We start from the raw sequence: 22326 nt of genomic DNA on the forward strand, positions 1-22326 counted from the left end.
AAGTATTGGGCAATTGACATGGTTAATGGTTTATCTTGCAATTTAAAGAAGAAACCACAATGACTCGTCTGGATTAACCCCTAGTTTTTATTTCATGTTCTGCCAAAATACACTTAATTAAAATGCATATGACAGCTGAGAGGTCCCTTAACATTTACACAATGTCCCGCTTGTAAATGCACGGTGATATGCATTTGTCTCTTTGCTCTCTTAAGGGGTTGTAAGGGACAGTAAACATTTTGGTCATGGTGAATAAATGGGTTATATTCCAGTAAAACGTGATGCCATCTAGATGGTATCGTTATACATACCTTTCAGCGTGGGAAATGGCCACGGAGGGCCGACTCTTATGTTTCAGGCATGTTATTGGTGACATGGGTTGTAGGTAGGCCTTATAGCTTGTTCATCGCTATTTATGTATTTCAGTAATGTAAAAAATTCTACTGTTTAAATACTAATTAATTCAGAAACCTTGGGCTTTGAATGCTGCATAAGTTATAACCAAATAATAATAAAACACTGACCGCCGTAAATTGTTCAATTTGCTTTATTCCGTCATTGGAGAATGGTCGTGAACTAAGATATAATCATTAATACCCTTTAATATACAATAACTTTACACCCAACAAACACCAAACTCCTTAGGGTAATATAATGGTATTAATGTTACAACTGACTTATTAAGATACTGTATACATTAGATAGCATTGTTTTTCTCCTGACTTCTACTCTTTCTTCTTTCTGCTTTTACTTCAGGGATGGTGCTTGTACAGTCTAAATCTCACCTCTGAGGAGGCCAGTCAGCAAAAAGCATCAGGCGGCTTTGACGTATAACAAGCACTTTTTGCTAATACCAACTGTCAACATTATATGTTATATATATTATATTAAAACTGTAATTTATAAATCTTATTCCAGTCTCTTAGCCTATTACTTTCCACAGCACAGCAGAGTCAAGTGAGCACCTCATACACATGACTTGCTAAGACCCACACCCTGCTAAGACTGCGGCACACTTTGTCCTTCACTGTCCTAGACCTCTCTTTCCCCCTACCTGTAGCTCAGGTATAGATCAAATAAACACCACATGGAATTACACCATTGCAGGTATAGATCAATTGAAAAAACACACGCAAACTCAGCCCTGAAGGTAAAGATCAAATAAATAATACATGGAAACCGTAAACTGCAAGCATAGATCACAGCACGCCTCAGAGGCCAGTCCTGGCACCCAGATTGCACTCATATTACCGTATTTGCTCGATTATAAGACGAGGTTTTTTTCAGAGCAAATGCTCTGAAAAATACCCCTCGTCTTCTAATCGGGGTCGTCTTCTAATCAGACCTCAAATAGAGTCTGATTAGGAGACTAAGATCCAGATCCCCCGCACCGCTGCAGGGGACCTGGATCCTCCTGTCTCACCCCCCCCCCCCCATCATACACACTTACCGGTGCTTCCTGCTGTATTGCCGGGGCAGCGGGTTGACGTCTACGCGATCCGCGTAGACAACGTCCGCTGCAGCCGGAAGGAGGTGTGGCTAGCAGCGGGGGTTGTCTGCGTCCGTCGCGTAGACCTTCCCCGACTGTCAGAGATCTCTGATCTCTGACAGCCGGGGAAAGTATACGCGACGGACGCATACAAACCCCCGCTGCCAACTCCACCTCCTTCCGGCTGCAGCAGAAGGCGACGTCAACCCGCTGCCCCGGCTGGAAGCACCGGTAAGAGAGGGCTGAGAGGGGAGAGAGGAGAGGGGAGGGGGGGAGAGAGTGTGTGTGTGTGTGTTAGTTAAATGGGGGCATAGGGCATTTCTGGAGTGGCGTTAAGGGGGCATTTAATAGAGCACTCTGCCTCCTGAAATGCCTTATACCTCCCTATATGCCACTCTGCCCCATAATATGCCTTTTAACCCCCTAAATGCCAGAGTGGCATATAGGGGTATAAGGCATTTCTGGAGGCAGAGTGCTCTATACAATGCCTTTTAACTCCCTTAATGCCACTCTGCCTCCTGAAATGCCTTATACCTCCCTATATGCCACTCTGCCCCATAATATGCATTTTAACCCCCTAAATGCCAGAATGGGATATAGGGGTATAAGGCATTTCTGGAGGCAGAGTGGCATATAGGGGGTCAAAAGGCATACCATGGGGCACAGTGGCATATAGAGGGTTAAAAGGCATATCATGGGCCACAGTGCCATATTGGTGTGGCAAGCCTGGGGGCAGATGTGCGTAACTGGGGGACAGGCTGGAAAATACAAGAAATAAAAACAAAAAAAATATTTTTCTCAATCATAGCTTTTATTAAAAAAAATAGTTTACATGAATTAACATTTACTGGTAAAACTTTTTTCCTTTAGGGTCGTCTTATATTCAGGCTTTTTCTTTTTTCCTAAGTTAATATTCAGATTTTGGGGGGTCGTCTTATAATCAGGGTCGTCTTATAATCGAGCAAATACGGTATTAACTTCCAGGACACGCATATAGTTTTCATATTGCAGACCACCCCAGATAAAAGTGCTGCCCTGTAGTATGGAGGATATATAACTGACTAATCAGATTGCACTCAGAAGACTCAGAATAACATACCCAAACACACACACCTAAGAAAAAAGACACATGTTCACACACTGACATATACACACACAAATATACCCAAGCACACCCAGATAGATAAACTAACATACCAAGACAAAGACATGTTTACATATTGATATACCCACCCACACGTTAATATACCCACACAGACACACTGAAGGAACTCACACACACTCCCCTCACCACCATGCCTCGGCAGGCACTATCTGCAGCTCCCGGAGGGTCACGCAATCACATTAAATGAGCCCACCTCTTCCAGTAAAATTAAAGAGGTAAGTCCGGTTGTTGGGACTTACTTCTTTATCTCTACCAGATCCACCAATGACTTTGGGGCTTAGTCCTGCCTGGGTCCCATGGAACGGCACCATTTAGAGGGAGATCAATGATCTCAGAGGAGGCGCCCCCCAGACAGAGTGGGCTCTACACTGGCGCCTAACTTGCCTTTAGGTAGCGCCGGCCCTGGTCTAAACCAATATCTGACAAGTTAATTGTAATCTTCCCTGTAGAAACCTGAACAATTTGTTTTACTGTGGACTGATGGATATGCAAAGTCCTTGAGATTACTTTGTAACCTTTCCCTTTATGCACATAAACAATTCTTGATTGTATATCTTCTGAGGTTTCTTTATTGTGAGCACGCCCGGACTGGCCATCGGGCAAACTGGGCGTTTGCCTGGTGGGCCGGGCCGGATTGATTTAGGGGCTGATGGAGCTGCAGCTCCAGGCCCCTACCTTAAAATAGGCCCAGTCAGGACCGAACTGACTGGGCCTATGCGGCCTCTACGGCCGCATTAACGCAGGGCATAAGGGGCACCTGCCCCTTAAGCCCGCCGCAACTGCGACCGGGTCCGCCACTCTAAGGGGTCGGGAAGCCCCCCCCCTTACGGGTGTGCGGCCGCATAGGGTTTAAATTAAAACATCGGGGTTTGTTTTTTTTTACTTTATTAACATCCTCCATGTTAAAGTTTTTTTTAACTTTATTTAACATGGAGGATGTTAAATAAAGTTAAAAAAAACCCCCAATGTTTTAATGTAAGCCCTGTGCGGCCGCAGACCCCTAAGGCCGGCCCTGGTGGGGGCTTCCCGGCCCCTTAGAGTGGCGGACGCGGTCGCAGTTGCGGTGGGCTTAAGGGGCAGGTGCCCCTTATGCCCTGCGTTAATGTGGCCGTAGAGGCCGCATAGGCCCAGTTAGTCCGATCCTGCCGCGGGGCCGGCCGCAGTTGCTCCGGCAACAAGGTAAGTAGGGTGAGGGAGGGGGGTTAGATAGTGAGAAATGGGTAGAGGGGATAGATAGTGAGAGGGGGTACATAGTGAGAAGGGGGAACATAGTGAGAAGGGGCAGATAAGATGGGAAGAGGGGGTAGTGTGAATGCGTATGAGAATGAATGAATAAATGTGTGGATGAATTGTGTGAATGCGTATGACAATTAATGAAATCATGTGTGGATGAATTGTTTGAATGATTTGTGAGACTGCATTAATGAATGTATTAATGATTTGTGTGAATGAGTAAATGCAAAGATGGTACATGAAGGGTGGGCTTTAACAATAAATAAATAAATATGGGCTGTTCGGGCTTAAATGCCCGGGTTTATTTTTTGTCCCAGTCCGGGCCTGGTTGTGAGGCATGGTTCACACCAGCAGATGTTTCTTGAGAATTGCAATCTCAAAATGTTTGAGTGTTTTTATATGTCAAAGTAGCTGTAAAACATCTACGATAACTCCTGACTCCAATAAGCTTTTGTTGAAGTGACCTCGAGGTGCGGCCCGCGTGAGATCGGCAGCCAGGATCACAAGTCCTGCCGCTTACTTGTGGGAGGGTCTATTCTCTGCTCCAGTCCTGCCTCCTCTGTGGGGAGAACGAGGGAGGCCGCGCGCCCTGCTGAAGTCTGTGAGCGGCATCGAGAGCTGTAGTAGGTAAGGGGGTGGGGGAGGTTGTTTGAATGAGTGTGCCTGTGAGGGAATGAATGTTTGAATGAATGAGTATACGAATGAATGAGTGTGTAAGTGCTGGAACCTAGGCATGATGGGACTGTGAAACCTGCTGAAACCTGGCTAGCTGCCCCCCTTGTGTATTGATGCTGCCATCAGTATGGGGTCTGCACTTACAGCCACCCTGTACCAGCAATATGACTTGGCATGATAGGAGTGTGATTGCTAACAGCAATTACAGTCCCATCATCAGGTTCCAGCATTTACTGGTTGCCTGGGTATAAAAAGAGTGTGTTTGCTGTTAGCAATCACACTCCTATCATGCCAAGTCATATTGTTGATTTTTTTTTGTCCAATTGTGGTGTGTTACTTTTAATAAAAGCGTGGTTACACACTAAAATTGGACAAAAATTACTGGTACAATGCCCAGCCAACCAGTACATATTGGAATCTGGGTATGCCTGAGATTGCTGTTTACAATCATAATATATATATTTTTTTGTACAATTTTGGTGTGCAACTTACTTTTATTAAAAGTATGTGGGGGGGGGGGGGTCATTTTCAGTTTTGGCTAAGTGAACCCTGAATTTTCGGTTTTGGTCCAAAATTTTCATTTCGGTGTATCCCTAAAATAAATAGAACTATTTCATTTTAACTTATCCAGAATCCTGAATTTGTAGTCACAAAACTTTCTAGGCCCAGAAATCAGTGAGAGGAAAAGTAAAGGTTTACTTTATTTTAATGAGCATATCTTATTAAAGGCCATATTTTCACGCAGTGAAAAATGAGTGCGGCCCACACACGTATACAATTCTGATGAAGTGGCCCACTGCAGAAAAAACTTGGACACCCCTGGCCTAGGGGATCACATACTTTTTCCAACCCACACTTAATGTTTGAATGAGGTATTCAATATGGACAAGAACAATACAATAGTTTGTATGTTATTAGCTAAACAGATTGTGTTTGTTATTGTAATTTAGATGAAGATCATATCATATTTTAAGATACATTTATACATAAATGCTGGTAATTCCAAATTAATTCAATTAATTTTTATTGCCACCGTGGTCTATTTAAACTTTGAACAAACTATGCCCCTGTATTTCCCTTTTAAAGATGGCAATTACTTTCTTATTTGCATTGTAACATGAACTATGAATAACATTTTCATCCTCACCGTGGTTAATTGTAGAAGACGACCCTGTATATGGCGGGGTGTGCTAAGTGCTTTTCTATTAAGATTCCAAATTAATTCAATTAATTTTTATTGCCACCGTGGTATATTTAAACTTTGAAGCAACTATGTCCCTGTATTTCCCTTTTTAAGATGGCAATGACTTTCTTATTTGCATTGTAACATGAACTATGAATAACATTTTCATCCTCACCTTGGTTAATTGTAGAATACGACCCTATATATGGCGGGGTGTGCTAAGTGCTTTTCTATTAAGATTCATTAGGTCTAATTCTCATTCTGTAAATTGGAAGACTAGATTGCTGGAACTATATACACAGCAGTGTATAAGCAGCAAATAACCACATCTATCGCTATGCTTATGGTAGTGGTGATAGATATAAGTATTGTGTTCCTATGGATAGACATATCAAGGTTGCTGGCTACTTGGCAGTGTGTCAAGGTTCCATCTGGGACATCTGAAGACTGCTGCATTTACAGATTGAAGACACTGTAACCATCTGCATTCAGAGGTCATCACAGGACAGTTCAATTTTTCTCCACAAATCTGTTGGACCACTGTGGGAACACAGAATTTATTCTTTCATGCCATGTTCTCTGTGTATTTAGATATTTATTTAGACATATTTAGATCTCGATCGCTGTGCCCTGGAACATATTTTTGAATGGTATATTAGTGCTTACATTTGTGCACTTCTGGTATTTTTTATTTTTTTTAAACACATTGTACGGTATATGCCCAGTAAAAAAATATGACAGCACTTTGCGGCCTGGGACTGGGTGGCCCCTGCAAACCACAGGGACTGAAGGAGCCCATGGCTTAGTTCAGCGAATAACATCTTCTTATTTAAAAACACAATTTCAGGAGGAATTTAAAATATCGTTATATGCAGATGATGTGATCATCACGGTAACTAAGCCACTAACCTCAATGAAATACTTCTTAAGAGAAGTGGAAAACTATAGTCTAGTCTCGAACTATAAACGTAATCTTGATAAAACCATTGTACAAGCTAAAAACATTAGCGCTCATGTTAGAGATATTTTATCTAAACATTTTTCTTTAAATACAAAAGTAAATGACTTTGAGCACCTTGGAATCCTTATCCCCGAGAAAATTGATAATACAGTAGAAATACATTTTCTCTACCTTTTAAGAATGTCAACTATATTTATGAAGGAGTGGAGAAAAATTGAACTGTCCTGGTGGGGCCGAGTTAACGCTCTAAACTCTTATCTAATGCCAAGATGGAGTTATTTATTCCGCAAGTTACTATTAAAATTTCCACAAAGTTGGCTTGCTATAATACATACGTCCTTTTTAAATTTTGTTTGGAAGGGAAAGATTCCCAGGATCAATGCAAATCTTATGAGCACACGTGCTAGGGATGGAGGTATGAGTTTTCCACAGGTAAAACAATATTATGAAATCAGTATACTGTACCATATAGCTAAAACCTACCAAGAAATATCTAGACAAGAAGTATGGTACAAGATAGAATGTAAGTCTTGTGAGGTAAGCAGTTTAAATAGATTTATCTGGTCCTTGAAAGATAAAGATATAGTAAATAAAGTTAAAAGCAAAAATAAGATCTTAGAGAATATTATATCAGAATGGCTAAATATTAAAAAAAAATTGGGTATCAAAGATAAGTTAATTGATACAATAAAGTTCAACATTTTGGAAGAACTTATCGATAATATCTCACTCGATCATTGGCAACAAGCAGGAGTCAATACTATATCAGACATAATGGCACATGGAGAGATAATTTCTTTTCCTTCTATTTTAATTAAATTTAAATCAATTAAACCAACTATCTTTAAATATTTACAAATAAAAAATTGTATTAATAAACATGTCCTAACTTCACAAGATACATACATTAGGAAACTTGATCAAATTTTTAGTTTAAATCAACAAACGAAACTTCTCTCTAAATGTGCAGAAATAATAAGGATAAAAGAAGGGAATAATTCTATTATGAAAATAATCTCAAATTGGGAGAAAGAATTTAATATTCTGATTCCGGTTGGAGAATGGATAAAAGACCTGTCTCACAAGGATACATGACCTCTCCCTTTTGGAGACACAATAGAAAGTTATAAACAAATGGTATCTAGTCCCAACTCGTATTACCAGGATGTTTCCAGTAAATTCTAATATATGTTGGCGATGAGAGCAATCTACTGGAACTTACATCCACATATGGTGGTCCTGCCCTAAAGTAAATATTTTTTGGAAAGAAATTCTTTCTTATTTAAAGAAAATAGACAATATTATAATTCCAGAAACCCCGGCATCCTTATTACTACATTTAGGATGGCCACCTTTAACTCAAACTCAATTAAACACAACTATCCATACCTGCATAGCAGTTAAGAAATTAATAGCCAAAGAGTGGAAACAAAATAGATATTTTAATCTGTCCCAAGTGGTAAACCAAATTAAGTTTCAGATCACAATGGAGAGGGAAGTATCGCGTATAAATCATATGTCTTTCAAAAAAACACAAATATGGGAAACATGTCTTAAAAAAGTTAACAATATAAGTTTACTTAGCAGTAATAACCAATGAGTCCCGTCTCGTAATACCTTCCTCCCCAGCTCCATCTCGGATTCTATGATGTTTTATGTAGATTATGTATTGTTGTTTTTTTGTTTTTTTTTTTGTCTAACGCCTACTATACGAGGAAAGCAAGAAATATATGAAATTGATTATTTTCTGCTGTATTGTAGAACTCATATATGTTGAATATCTACTTATTTATTTATTTTTATTGTTGTGTCGATATAATGCTCATACGTAATATTAATGTTTGTCTAATGAAAACGTAAATAAAGATTATTTAAAATAAAAAAATAAAAACACAATTTCAGCTTTTACTTTGTTCTCAATCAAAAGTTGACTTTTGAACTTTAAAATGGCTACCAAAATTCAGTCAAAGACATGGAAGCTCATGTTGAATTTGCATGCCCCCAACTCTCTACATTTAAAGTCATAGCCACTTGCAAGCCTTAGCTAACAAGCTGCTTATCAAATGGTGGGTCTACAAGTTGTTTTGCAGGTACTAGCACGCAAGTGCATATAAACAGAGTCAAGTCTGGTCAGTTACTCGAATGACCACTTGACTTAAAAGTAAATAGACCCAATTGAAGAAATAAATTCATGATGGAATCCATTCTGTGTTTCTTCTATGTGTTTTCAATATAGTACTTTTTGGTCACGAGCATTGAGTAGTTTACAGTATGTGTTCCCTTTTTACCCAAGGAAATGTGCTTCTTTATGGAAGTATTGTTGTCAGTGACCTAACAAACACTACACCTTCTATTTCTGAAATGTGACAAATATTTGAAACCTGGAATAGAATTTTTAAAATCACACATATGTTTCCTTGCAGAATTTTGTTAATTCTAGACATTCAGGTAAGAAATAAAAGTGTGAGACATACAAAGCACTGTAATGTAAAATGTGATTACTAAAAAAGAAACTGGAAATTATTTTGGCACATTAGCAATAAAACTTTATTTTTCTTTTGTATGCACCAATTTAAAGATCTCTTATAAATGAACATGGGCTTTCGTGGGCCCTGTACAATGCATAGAAAACAAACTGTCTACAAAACGCAGTCACGTGGCATAGGGCCGCATGACGTCTCCTCTGCCCAAATCACAGTGCTAGGACAATCAATCATATACCTAAAAAACTGACCAGGTCAGAGGTTAAAGGGTCAGGATGCCCTTGGGGCAAAAAGGCTAATGGTCAAAGCTGCAAGTCTGCAGCAAATTACAGGAACAACTAGCATATAATTACTTTCTGGGACATGGGACAGATGCCACAGGGAACGTGTCCACTCTAGAACACAGACAGCATAGAAAGGGAACTCCATTCACAAGAACTGAGTTCATTTTGAAAATGGAGATTTATTTTCAAACCCAAAAGAAATAAATTGGGGAGAAAAATCATTGGTACATTGGGTTTGACCTTTTAATGCTAGCTTCAGTTCTTGTGTACCAAGTCACATGAATCAGTGAGGAAACACAAACAAAGGAACTAGCTATGCAAACAGATAATAAGACTGATAATAACATTGATACAATGATGATGCTCCAGATTGCAGGCTTATTCATTTTGCCAATAACCAGCAGTCATGTAATACAGTGACCCACTGACCCTTGATGCCATATTTAACCCTCGTCCCTTCATTCTTCCTTAAAACCCCTGTCCCCCCGCAAATTAAAAAAACAAACACAAAGCGCGTAGAAAACAAAACAGGTAGCGATTAGAAAAAAAAAACGCCAACCGGAATATAAAGAAAAACAATGTAAAAAGCAGAAAAGGGCATTGTGGGTATGTGCATGCTTTCCCCCTTTCCCCAAATCCCCCACCCACTTCTCATAGTGGAACCACTAAAATGCCCTCATGCAATGGGAAAATTCTTAGACTGGACGTACAAAGGCACTCTGTGGAGTTATTACTAGTTGTTATGCTACTAATACAGTTTGTTTTTTTATTTTCATCAGTGCATTTGCATAAAGGGGATTGATTTGTCCTTGAATGGCAGGTAGGCTTCCTACAATGCCTCCTATACGATGGAAGATAAAGAAGGGTTTCAAGGCACAGAGACTTGGAAGGGACTCCCAGGTACGTTTTGGTCGCCCCACTTGACGATGAGGATGTAGTCCCCCTTGTCCTTTACGGTGTAGGTCACATTATATAATCGGTTGCCCATATGCTTGACATATACCTCTTCACATGGGGTTTTAGGACCATGAACTCCTACCATCAGCATGTTGGTTCCTGTAAAATGCCAACAGAATTTAGTTCTAACATTAATTACTAAAACGTGTTGCTGTGATGTAACAGTACGTATTAAACAATAGGGTACATGTCTTCAAATAATGTAAGCATGTGTGTTTATGTGAAGAACAATGGACACACAGATTGCTCAGTGTCATATATTTCCATGCCCTCACCTGCTTTGCTGCAGTCTACAGTGAAGGTGTTTTTCTGTCCCACAAAAGCCTTTGACAGCCCAGGACCACGGGACACTACTTTGGAGGCATCAGAAGTAAATTTGGGTACAGCCATGCCATAGCCTCCTACAGAGGCTGAAGATTTAGTAACAGTTTCCACAAGCACTGTTGATGTTTCATGTAGACTATGGCCACCTGAGAGGCGTGGACCTAACAGAGGACGTAAGGAGAAAACACAGAGTTATAAACAGAGAATAAAGGAAACACTTTTTCTTGAAATGTATTGGCAACCTACTCTATGAATCATAGTTCACCCAAACATACTTTAAAATAAACCTGTGGCAAAGGCACACTCCACATAAAAGGGGTTTGTATATATATATGTATATATTGGGTTTTTTATTTTCACTGACCTGTTACTCTGGCTTTAAATGGACTTCCAACAATATGTTGGGGACCTCCATACTTAATAGAGATTAAGTAGTTTCCAGGAGCCATTGGAGTGTAGCTAATTTTGTAGCCTTCAGGACAGTCCTGACAATCCATCTTAACTTTGGATGGACCATCAATGGTTACAGAGAGAGACCCGGGTCCAGCATTCAATGTGTTTACAATAAATTCTGAAGGTCTTCCTGCAGAAATTACAAGATGAGAGAGAAATTAATTCACCAGCTTGTACAAGAATCAGAATGGTAAGAATTGGCTATTGCTCATAAGACCACCATATTTTGGTCTGTGCTCAAAAATATCAGAAGTACATAACCAAGAGTTATTCTTTTTATTACCTGTGACCCCACCCTCCAAGCCTGGTCCATATGCTGTGACAAGTCCAGGGTCTCCAGCCTGGCTCTGTTCTCCTACACGGATCTTGAAGGGGCTGCCTGGGATGTGGCGCCCATTGAACTTGACATCAATGGAGTGCACACCATTCTCACGAGGAATAAAACGGATTGAGTATTTATCTTGAGAATAAAAAAGAAGGTCAATGTCAGAAATAAACAGCAACAAAAAACGATAAAGGTATTATAGTATCATTTAATGTTCTCCTCTTACCACTGTCTACTTCAGAAACGTAGCACTCCTCTACTACTCCAGAGGGAGTGTGTACTTTGGCTTCTATCACTCCTCGAGCTCCGTTCAGCTGCACAGCAAATGAGGCTGGTTGGTTGACCTTTAATCCTGTCTCCTATGGTAAAGAGATTAGGGTATATAAATCTATCAAAGAGTTGGGAATTGTTTGTACTTGCCAGAAGCTTGGGATTAGTTCATTATATGATTATATTATTGGTTATCTATGGAAATAATATGCTTGTCTTACCTGAAGGCTGGTTACAGTCAAACGACGAGCATCGTCAGAGCGCGAGGCTACTGGGACTACAAAGGGGCTGTCTGGGATGTGTTCATCATTAAATTTAATAGACACCTCATAGTCACCTGTAATTGAAGACAAGTAGACTTGCATCAATGCCATACACATTATCAGATCTCAGTCTCATGATTGCATATGTTAAATAATCGATAAAGAAATATCAAGTTAACATATGTGTATGCTTCTTAAAAAATTATTGCTATAATGATGTATTTGCTAACAACGGATCTGTTAGCAAATTAACATAAACTAGGTGAAATATTGAGTATATTATTTTACTAACACCCCTAATATAGGGGACAGCATATTAAAGTAGTAAAGAGTACTAGCATTCTTCCAAAATGGAAACATTAAAAATAGTGCTAAAAAAGTACACCCATTTAAAATAAGATAAAAGGACCACACAGTTAGCAATGTTTCAGTATACAGTTTTTTAGGCGATGGCGCATCAGTTTTTCCACTCCTAAATATTAAATAATAAATTATTCTATCTCGCCAACTTACCAGCTTCCTGTACAATATAGGACACTCCGCATGATCCATCTTTTCGGTCTTCAAAGGAGATCTCTGCCTTACTTGGGCCTTCCACAGCAATGGACAGACCCCCAGCTCCAGCCTCACGGGTCCAGATACTGAATTCAGCTATAAAATATGAATAAAGTTATTGTATAACGCAAAAAATATGACTTTTTACATGTGTTAAAACTATTTCAAACTCAATCTTACCTGGAACCCCTGCAACTCCCCTTTCCAAGCCAGTGCCTCCAGCCCTGACCTTGTGTGCTCCTCCTTCTCCCATGGGGCCAACTGTGAATTGGAATGGGCTCCCAGGTACATGCTGACCACGGTACTTGACACTGACAGTGTGGGCTCCCATCTCCTGTGGCACGAAACGTACGCTGTATGTGCTGTCCTCTCCGTCAATGATTTCAGCATCTGCTGTTTTTCCAGAAGGGCTGGTTACCTGGGCTGTCATATCCTGTGACCCAGCCTCACCTCCTGAATGAGAATAGCAATACTGTTTAGAACATGTATGAATAAGATAAAAGCCTACAATGAGGCTAATAGATGCCTACTTATTTCTACAAAGTGCCACTGCGATATGTTATTATTATTCCTGACAAAGTTTTATTTTTTTGTATTGGTGTGTAGGTTTCAGGCTTGTGCTGTATGAGACAGTGTGTATCCTGTGCTATAACCGTGTAGTGGCCTTTCCTTGCACAAAGATGTTGCACTGTCTTGTAGTACTCACCTTCTTGCCTTGCAATACTGCTAAAGGTTCCAAGGCTCTCACGTCCAAGGAAGTCTCCAAACACATTGTGGAAAGGATCTCCTCCGACCTGTGTTGATTCCTCCACTCTCACCTCACGCTTTGTCTCACCACCTCTTGTCTTGCTGATCTCTGTACGCTCTGTACGAGTGTATGTGTGGCTGCTGCGTGTAAATGTACGAGTTAGACGCTCTTGTGCCGACACCATCTGGAACCAGTTGCCTGACAGGAGGAAAGAATGACAGAAAATAAACATAATTCAACCTCTTTGGACTGGCCATCTTCTATCCAGAAAGCCCAGTTTGCCTTTGCATTTTATGTCCTACTTTGTGCCTATTATACCTGGGATCTTGAGGTTGAGGTCACATGGGCTGCCAATGCTGGCAATTGAAGGAGCCTGACGTCTTCTGGTAATGCTTTCTTTCATACGCCCCTCACCAGTAACCTTCACCATGAATGGGCTTCCTGTATAAAAGGTGACAAGAGTGGTTCATTACTTTCATAATACTAAAATAAACTGAGAAAGTGTCTTTGTATTTATGCATTCATTTGATGCCTACAGTATATCACAATATTGAAACCTTTTTTCTTCTGGGTTCTGTGGTTCTTTTAAAATTCTCTTTAACACAACACAATATTGGATATATTATTATTTATTCATTTATATAGCTCCATATTGTACTGTAAACAGAAGATAGCAAGCGGGACATAACTTAACAATTTGCTCTTACAGAAACAAAAGGTGAGGAGGGACCTGCACAAAAGAGCTTGCTGTATATATGTGCAAGGTCCTTGATATGTGTGTATTATCCAAACCGTATGTGTGTTTCTGAGAAGACTAAATGTTCTCTATTGTATATGTAGAAAGGTGTTTAAATGGTGATTTGATGTGGCACAGAAGGTGTGCTTTGACATGAAATTCTGTCCACTCACCTGGAACATGTTTCTCTGCAAACTTGATATTTATAATATAGGTTCCAGGTTCAGTAGGACAATATGACACTTTGCATGTTCCCTCTTCAACATCTTCACAATTAATATCCACTTTACTTGGACCTTCTATGGACAGCCCTAGACCTCCATATCCTGAGAGATACAGAAATCAGGACAGTTGAGGTTAGAGTACAATAATTGAAAAGCAACAAGACAAAATCTGTGTGGGATCAGTTATAGGATTTTTGATATTGCACTTACCTGCATTCCTTGTGTCGACTAGGAACTCGGAAACCTCAAACGTTGTTCCTTCTATTAATCCCTTTCCGGACACCTTCACCTTGCTTGCGTCACCAATCTCAGATTGTCCCACCATAATTTTGAAGGGGCTGTTGTTCACATGTTTCCCATTCTTCTTCACGCTTACCACATGCTCACCCACCTCTTTTGGAGTGAAGGAGATACCTGTAAAAGGTGAAGACACTGCACTGAAGAGATAGTTTTCAGATTTTAATTGGTTCATTTTAGCCAAACAACATTCTCCATGATGAACACATTATGAGTATATTAAGTACATTCGAACACTCAGTGAAAGCATATCATCATAGAACTAACCTATACACATTGTGTTTTAATATAAATTGTCATTTATATTATTATGATACTTGGCTTTCTTTGTAGTTTACAAAGTGTGTGTTATAAAATTCCAGAAACACTAAATGGAGACAAAATTGCAGTTCACCAATGCACACACATAAAAAGTGTAAAATAATAATATGTATGTCAATTTATCCACATACCATAGAGAAAGACAAATTTAAGTATACATAAGAGTTGTCTGTTACTCTGGTCTGCATTCCCTGTTCCCTTAGGCTGCTAAACTCTGAATATGTCAGTAATGCCATGAGACTGCCTACCAAACCCAAACTGGACAATCTTTGTAACCTTTGATGGTATTCTAGCAGTTTATTGTCCTTCCGAGGCTTTACCTATGTGCCTATTTGGCAGTCTCTTAAGAAGACAAGGCTCCTCAATGCCAGATGGCGCTCTGATGCTGGCAGTTAGCAGACTCAGGTCTGACTCGGTGATCTTGAGGGAGACATCTGTTGAAGATCCAACATTGAGCTGAGAAGTTCTCATTGAATCATCTCCTGATAGGGAAGAAAAAACATTAGTTGCAATATTAGGTACCACTGAACAAATATTTTATCTGTTATTTCAAATGCATAATATGTATTGGGAATTTAAAAAATACTATGGAAGTTTGCTTCATTTGATACTATCCACCAAATACATTTTACACTGAAATCCTTTCTTGCCCCACTCTGTGTATCGTTCATCACCTGTTATCTTGGCTGTGAAAGGACTGCCTGGGATATGCTTGTCATCAAATCGCACAATAATGTTATAGTCTCCAGGAGCTGTGGGTAAGTAGGACACAGTGCAGGTACCATCTTTGTTATCCTTACAAGTGATCTCTGCCTTTGATGGACCCTCAACAGCCAAGGATAATCCACCTGTGTTAGGAGATAAATTTACATTTAAATTAAAACTCATGTTAAGCAAAGCTTCTCCTTGAGATAATAAACCAACACAGACTACAGAACATTGTTAATTGAAATGTAATGGTAAATTTGTTGTAACCAAATCTTACTGCATTTACACACGAGCATAAACAGAGGCAGTTTCAGCTATTAGACTAAAAATCAGTTGGATGGGCGGTATTACTTATCACATGATCCATGAGATAGACATGGGATGTAAGATACCAAAATACAAAATTTCAGTTGGTGACGACACTCCAATACTAGACATTCATATTTTTGTGAGATGAATAAACATACCTTCCCCAGCATCTTTGGTGACAATAGTAAATGTGGCTGGTTTGTTGACCATTCCATGACTAAGGCCTGGTCCATATGCATTTACATGTCGGCTGTTAATGGCATCCACGTAAAACTGCAGAGGGCTCCCTGGAAGACAAAATGTCCAAATTAAAATCCTAAAACCTTTTGATATCATAAATAGATGATAATGGCCTTGTGACCATCTCATTCAGAATTACTAACCTGGAATATGATTGCCATCGTATTTGATGTCCATCTCATGCAGTCCTTTCTCCACAGGTGCAAATTTTACAGTGACAGTTCCGTCCTTGTTATCAGTAATATTGGGACGAGCTGTTTTCCCTGAAGGCATTCGAACCTCTCCTATGTCCAAAAACACAAGTCAGTTAGGGTTCAAAAGGTAAAAGCCCATGCTGGGTTGTTTTTTTTGTCAGTATATTTGATCAAAGAGTAATGCATGCCAACCTCTGTCAAGCCAAACTTGGCTTATTGCATTTAATACAAATGTTTGTTTTGTTTTTATTTATTTGAATATTCAAGTGTAATTGATTAGAAACAATCAGTTGTTGGGCAGTGTATTCTTACCTGTTAGCTGATTAGTTATTAATGAATAATTAGCTATTAATGATTGTACATGTCCTTTGTACATACGAAAAAGACATTGTCACTAGTAAGGGTCATTGTTCCTTGGTATCTATCCTCTAATGGTTGTTAAAATCACATTGTCTGTGTCTAGTAAAATACCTGTGATTTCACCCTTTTGCACAGTGAAGGGAATGACAAGATTGAATGGTCTGAGCATGGTGTCCAAATTCTCCACTGGGACAACAGGTTCTTCTGTGGCCTATGAACAAGTGATACATAGAATAATTAATAATTAGGTACCTTTAGATCAAAAGTTAAAATGACAAGCTGAAACTGTTGTAGTATATTCTGGCAGCATAAACATACAAGAAACAGATGAGAAAAGTGAAGTCAGCCTAATTAAATCAAATGGCATATACATGGCAAAATATAAATGACATATATGATGAGAAAATGATGAGAGAAAAATAATAGTATAGTATGTAGATAGCAGTAGGTCTTCAAGATAAAACATTAAACAGAAGAGCATACACATCAGAAATAGATTGCAGACAACAGGGTGAAAAGGTGAAAAAAACGGAACCTAGAAACTATAAAAAAAAAAATAGCTGATTGGAGGCCCGTGACTCACAAGAGTTTTGCTCTTTTGCTCTTTTATGTAATATCCTTAATTTATGCCCAATATAAGTATCCAAATGAATGTGTAAAGTATTAAAATCCATAACACAACATGAAAGGAAGCAGTTGTATTAGTAATACCGGTATGTTGCTTTGCTTCTATATGGCTCACACTTTATTGGAACACAAGAGATGTTCTAAAAAAAATGCTTCCTATGGGTATCAACATTATTTACATTATATATGCATTTATGTTCTTTGGACTTGTCGCTTCGTGAATGTATTCTATAGTCACCTGCAAGCCAGTAGATGAGGTCAGGGGCTAAAAACAGAGTATTTATTTTACAAAAAATGGAGCGGTTCTTCTAGATAATAAGGGGCTGAACCCAACATTAACTGTAGGATAACACCAGGATTACCATATCAGGTTATTCACATAATGATCTATACTATCTGTCCCACTGAAACATAAAGACACAAACTGTATTCATATGTCCTGTTGCCTATTTGCCTTTGGATTTATGTTATACAAATAGGCAAGAAGATGTTGGCCAAAAGATCAACCATGCTAAAGGCACAGTGGAGCAAAGAAGAAAAACAGAAGCTCCTTCAGGAGGAAACAGCATGTGGAAATAAGAGATCAAGTATGATAGGGTGGTGAATGAATGAGGAGCAGAGAGCTATCTCTTTTTATACCCAGTGAGTTGGATAGCCAGGCAGGTGTGCAGGGTAAGGCTGGTGTAGTTGTACAGTGTCACACGGTTCCTCTATGATTGGTATTGTGTCACATGCCTAGCGAAATGAAGGGAAGGCAAGCGTTATGTGGGGAGTTTTACTTTTAAAGAATGTCTCACAAGGTCTAGTGAACTTACCACTACATGGAAGGGGCTGTTAGGGATGAGTTCCCCTCCAAAGCGAATTGTGATAACATATTTTCCTGGTTCAGGTGCTGTGTAGTATATGTCAAAGGTTCCATCCTGGTTTTCAACTACATCAACATCTAGCTCTGCTCCATCTGGAGTTGACACCTTGCAAGTCACCTTCCCCTTTCCTGCAGCCTTAGCATCCACTGTGATAACAGTTTCCTCTCCAATCTGGATAGTTGGTCCCAGACAGGCTCCTGTAGAACCAAAAGATGTTATTGCTATCTAGCATATTGACACTTGACTGGACATATACTTAATCCTTAATAACTACAAATGGCAAGCAACCTTTCCAGATAATATCCAGGGCATGCATCTAGGATTGTATGCTGTGTAATGAATTACCACCTGAGCTATGTAGCTAGATACATTTTGAATGAATTAATTAGACAATAGGCATTACCCATTCAGGAAGGTTAGAATCTATCACTGCAATTATAAAAACATATCACTGAAATACAACTTTACATTCACAATATGCAATTAATCACTATACTATAATGTAAATTTTCACTGTAATCTATTCATACCTATAGTATCTTGCTAACTAAATGGTGCAGTTTATAGCATTATACTAAGACTAATAATATTAACTTGGCAACATGTATTGACTTTTGTCTTACATATGCTCTTTTAAAATACAAACCCATTTAATTGTGAATGAAGAACAACAAATCATTAACTTACCTAATCCGTGTCCTCCGATGGACACTGCAGAGAAAACAGAAAACACAAATTGTTTGCATGGTAAATACATTTAGTTATCAGAGACTTAAGTTGAGACAATAACCAGGTGCTAGGAAAGTGAAAATGCTTGCAAACCCCCAGTCAATCGAAGAAAACTACTTTCTTCAACACTAGACAGACAAATATTGCACATCTTTTCACTTATCAAGTTTTAAAACCCCAGTGCTTACCTGTTACTAAGCACTTGCTGGCATCTCCAGTGGGCACTGCATGAATACGGAATGGAGAGTAGGGAATCTCATCCCCACCATATTTAATAGTGATAGTGTATCTTCCTGCCATATCTGGTAGATAAGAGACTGTGTATGTGCCATCTCCATTGCCTCGAATGTTGGCCTTCTTGGGTTTCCCTTCAGGATCCTATGAGTTAGATTAGAAAGTCATTGTCTGGCTTGATCATTAAATGTCTCTATGATATACACCTGTCTGTACCTTTATTCAATAAGCTTAACTTAAAGGTCAAAATGTAATAGTGGTTGCTTTCTGCATTTTTTATTTAGAAATGTTCAGCTGAAGCCAACAATCATCACTGCACTACAAGATATGCAGTTTTTTGAGGCATTGACCTAAACCAATTTCTATGAATTCAAGAAAATGTCATAGTGTTAATATATGGGCAATTAAGAGAATTTACCTTTTCAGCTCTCCTAAGCTAATACATGCAGTTCTCATGGCATTCACTTAGAGGCACTATTACACTCTGAAGGAACTGCCAAGCCCTGAATATGAATGAGCTCATTCTAATGGGATGTACAAATCTCCCAGCTGCTCCAGGAGCACACCAGGGGTCACACACTCTTATAAATATACCATATGGACTAGAATAGAATTTCTGGATAAGTAGAGATTCTATTAACCTTTTCAAGCTGTCTGACGAGTAAGGGAAAAGATAGAAATGGTAGTACGAGTTACAGGTACAGGTTTTAAGTGGCTATCAACATTAGAACATCAGTATCAAAACTGTAAGAATGAAGCCCAATGGAGCAGCGCAGCTTAGGCGGAGTGGGCCTTGACAGAGCTAGGTGGTGTGCAAAAAGGAAGGATTTAATTTAATTGGTTTAGAATTGTTATGGGTGGGGTTATTGGTAAGGTATATAAGTGGCAACCATTTTGTAAACTGTCACTTAACTGCTTATCCAAATCCTGGTTGTCCCACCCTCCCTCCCTTTAAGGTGGGTTGTGGGGGGTGACTACCCCGTTTTGTCACAGCGGCGGGGTTAGTTGGGGATTATTGCCTAATACGGTGTTTTGTTATGTTTTTGGTTAATAATTTGACTTGGTTCAAGTTATTGGTGTAGGTTTCGAGCTGGCCTGTGGCTCAGAACCTGGGGTGGTGTAGGGGTGTCTCGGTATGCCCCTGCATTGGTGTGTGGTTAAATTGGTGGTGTGGGGGTGTCTCGGTATGCCCCTGCAGTGGTAATTTGGTTAAATCGGTGGTGTAGGGGTGTCTCGGTATGCCCCTACATAGTTATAATTTGGTTAAACGGTCTGGTAGGGGTGTCTCGGTACATCCCTATTGTGGTCAATATGTTAATATGTTAATGTGGAGGCACCTGGTATGTGTTGGTGCCATTATATGGTTAATTTATTGGTTATGTGAGGTCATTGTCAGTGCTAATAAGATTTAAACTGTTAATAATGTTAACCGGGGTGGCTGGGTTGACAATGACCTCTAAATATTGTATATATGTTAATAAAGCTGTGGACAAAAATATTTTGCACCCAAGTAAAGTGTCAGAGTCATTATTTGGGTATGGGGGTATGAGCTTCCTGGGGCACAAACTCAACTATGCGCCTGTCAAGAAAAAACTCAATTTTTGACACTCACCAGAATTTGAACTGTCAGCAGCCCTTCCCCTGCATCGCGGGCATCAATAGTAAACTCCACAGGAAGGCTGGCTGGGATACCAGCTGTGTTGAGACCCGGGCCACTGGCTCGCACTTTACTGGCATCATGAGTGGGCAGCACTTTAATCTTGAATGGGCTAGTATCATTAATAATAAATAATTATTTCAGACAACGTTCTATCTCCTCTTCCTCTGGATTAAATTATTACATCTTCTGAGTAACACCAATTTATCTGCTAAATCTCACCTGCGTGGCACCTCCTGGTCAGCATATTTTACAGACACTGTGTAAGGTCCATCTGTTGCAGGAGTGTAGTTCACGGTGTGAGTTCCATCTCCATTATCACGAACATCAACAGGCTCTGCTAAGCCTGACACAGAGACAAAAAGTAACTCATTAATTAACACTTCTTGCTTTTCAAGAACACATTTATTATTATCAGCAATTTTAATTAGGCCAAGCACTCAAAAATGTTGAAAACAGTAGAGTAAGCAAGGAGCAAACTAGAACGTTAACTAAATATTAATCTTGGTAGAGCTGCTTACTCTACATTTTACCCCTATACATTTTTAAATTTACTATTATGATTCTTCAAACTCTTCTTTTCTGTATCTGCCACTTCAAAATAATCCATAACCCCTTAAGGACAATGCATTGTGAGCCCGTACATTAACAGGGGTTAATTTTAACTGCCTGCGTTTAGCATATTTAGTAAATATAATTATTACTTGCAATCCTAAATCTGGTCATCCTCTCCAAGTACCTGAAGGTCCCTGTACAAGCACTTCTAGAGGTGCCAGTCCAGCTTTGCTGCAGTCTACAGTGAACGTCTGTGGCACATGAGCTCTTACTCCGGCCCCAAGCCCAGGCCCAGAGCACTTCACTTTGCTTGGGTCAACAACCTCCTTTACTGGCACACGGAATGGGCTTCCTGTAAAAGGAAAATTTTCTTACATAAGTCACAGGTCCCTAACTAATGTATAAAGAGAAACACCCAATATATATATATATATATAGTATTTAATATGTAAAATGGACTATCAATATATATATATATATATATATATATATATATATATATATATATATATATATGACTGGAAACTGGCATTGATATTAGATGTTTAAAAGTAAGAATATCACTTGTACTGGGAGTTTTTGGTCCCATGTTAATTGACACAGTCATTATTAGATGTCTGGCTAAAGTAATGTGTGTGGACAGCATGCGAATAGATGACACCTTGTCATTATTATACCTGGTATTGGGCGCCCGCCAAAGGTGATGTTCACATCATATTCTCCAGGAGTAAATGGAATGTACTCCACACTACAACTGCCATCTTTGTTGTCTTTGCAGGACATCTTTGCCTCAGAGGGACCTTCAATGGCTAAACCAAGGCCTCCTGTACCAGCTCCCCTATAAGAAGCATATTAGATTAAGGAACATGGAAGGGTCTTTGGGCAAGTATAAGCTGATACA

At 39.4% G+C, this 22326-nt stretch overlaps 1 protein-coding gene across 7 annotated transcripts in view; it reads right to left on the reverse strand.

Moving 5' to 3' along the window:
- Positions 1-10287: 10287 nt before the first annotated feature.
- Positions 10288-22326, reverse strand: part of LOC149298741 (filamin-C-like) — a 42704-nt gene continuing 30665 nt past the window's right edge. For 2 of the 7 annotated variants that reach the window (XM_089487215.1, XM_089487213.1), the window contains 25 exons: positions 22103-22263; positions 21610-21777; positions 21093-21216; positions 20826-20982; positions 19168-19357; positions 18938-18961; positions 18200-18447; positions 18024-18119; positions 16869-16968; positions 16347-16487; positions 16122-16250; positions 15621-15794; positions 15267-15428; positions 14539-14742; positions 14278-14430; positions 13687-13809; positions 13327-13566; positions 12801-13073; positions 12579-12716; positions 12024-12139; positions 11759-11891; positions 11491-11667; positions 11119-11337; positions 10706-10915; positions 10288-10529 (listed from right to left, as the gene is read on the reverse strand). In XM_089487215.1, coding sequence (XP_089343341.1) covers positions 10342-10529; positions 10706-10915; positions 11119-11337; positions 11491-11667; positions 11759-11891; positions 12024-12139; positions 12579-12716; positions 12801-13073; positions 13327-13566; positions 13687-13809; positions 14278-14430; positions 14539-14742; positions 15267-15428; positions 15621-15794; positions 16122-16250; positions 16347-16487; positions 16869-16968; positions 18024-18119; positions 18200-18447; positions 18938-18961; positions 19168-19357; positions 20826-20982; positions 21093-21216; positions 21610-21777; positions 22103-22263 — 4048 coding nt within the window. In that variant the 3' untranslated portion in view covers positions 10288-10341. Of the gene's footprint in view, positions 10530-10705; positions 10916-11118; positions 11338-11490; positions 11668-11758; positions 11892-12023; positions 12140-12578; positions 12717-12800; positions 13074-13326; positions 13567-13686; positions 13810-14277; positions 14431-14538; positions 14743-15266; positions 15429-15620; positions 15795-16121; positions 16251-16346; positions 16488-16868; positions 16969-18023; positions 18120-18163; positions 18448-18937; positions 18962-19167; positions 19358-20825; positions 20983-21092; positions 21217-21609; positions 21778-22102; positions 22264-22326 lie in introns of all 7 variants that reach the window. The other 5 variants (XM_089487214.1, XM_089487220.1, XM_089487219.1 and 2 more) reach the window with 4 other exon arrangements.

This window comes from Sceloporus occidentalis, unplaced genomic scaffold (assembly GCF_023333645.1).
Source record: "Sceloporus occidentalis isolate IW3139 unplaced genomic scaffold, rSceOcc1.0.p SCAF_31, whole genome shotgun sequence".
Classification (NCBI taxonomy): Eukaryota; Metazoa; Chordata; class Lepidosauria; order Squamata; family Phrynosomatidae; genus Sceloporus; species Sceloporus occidentalis.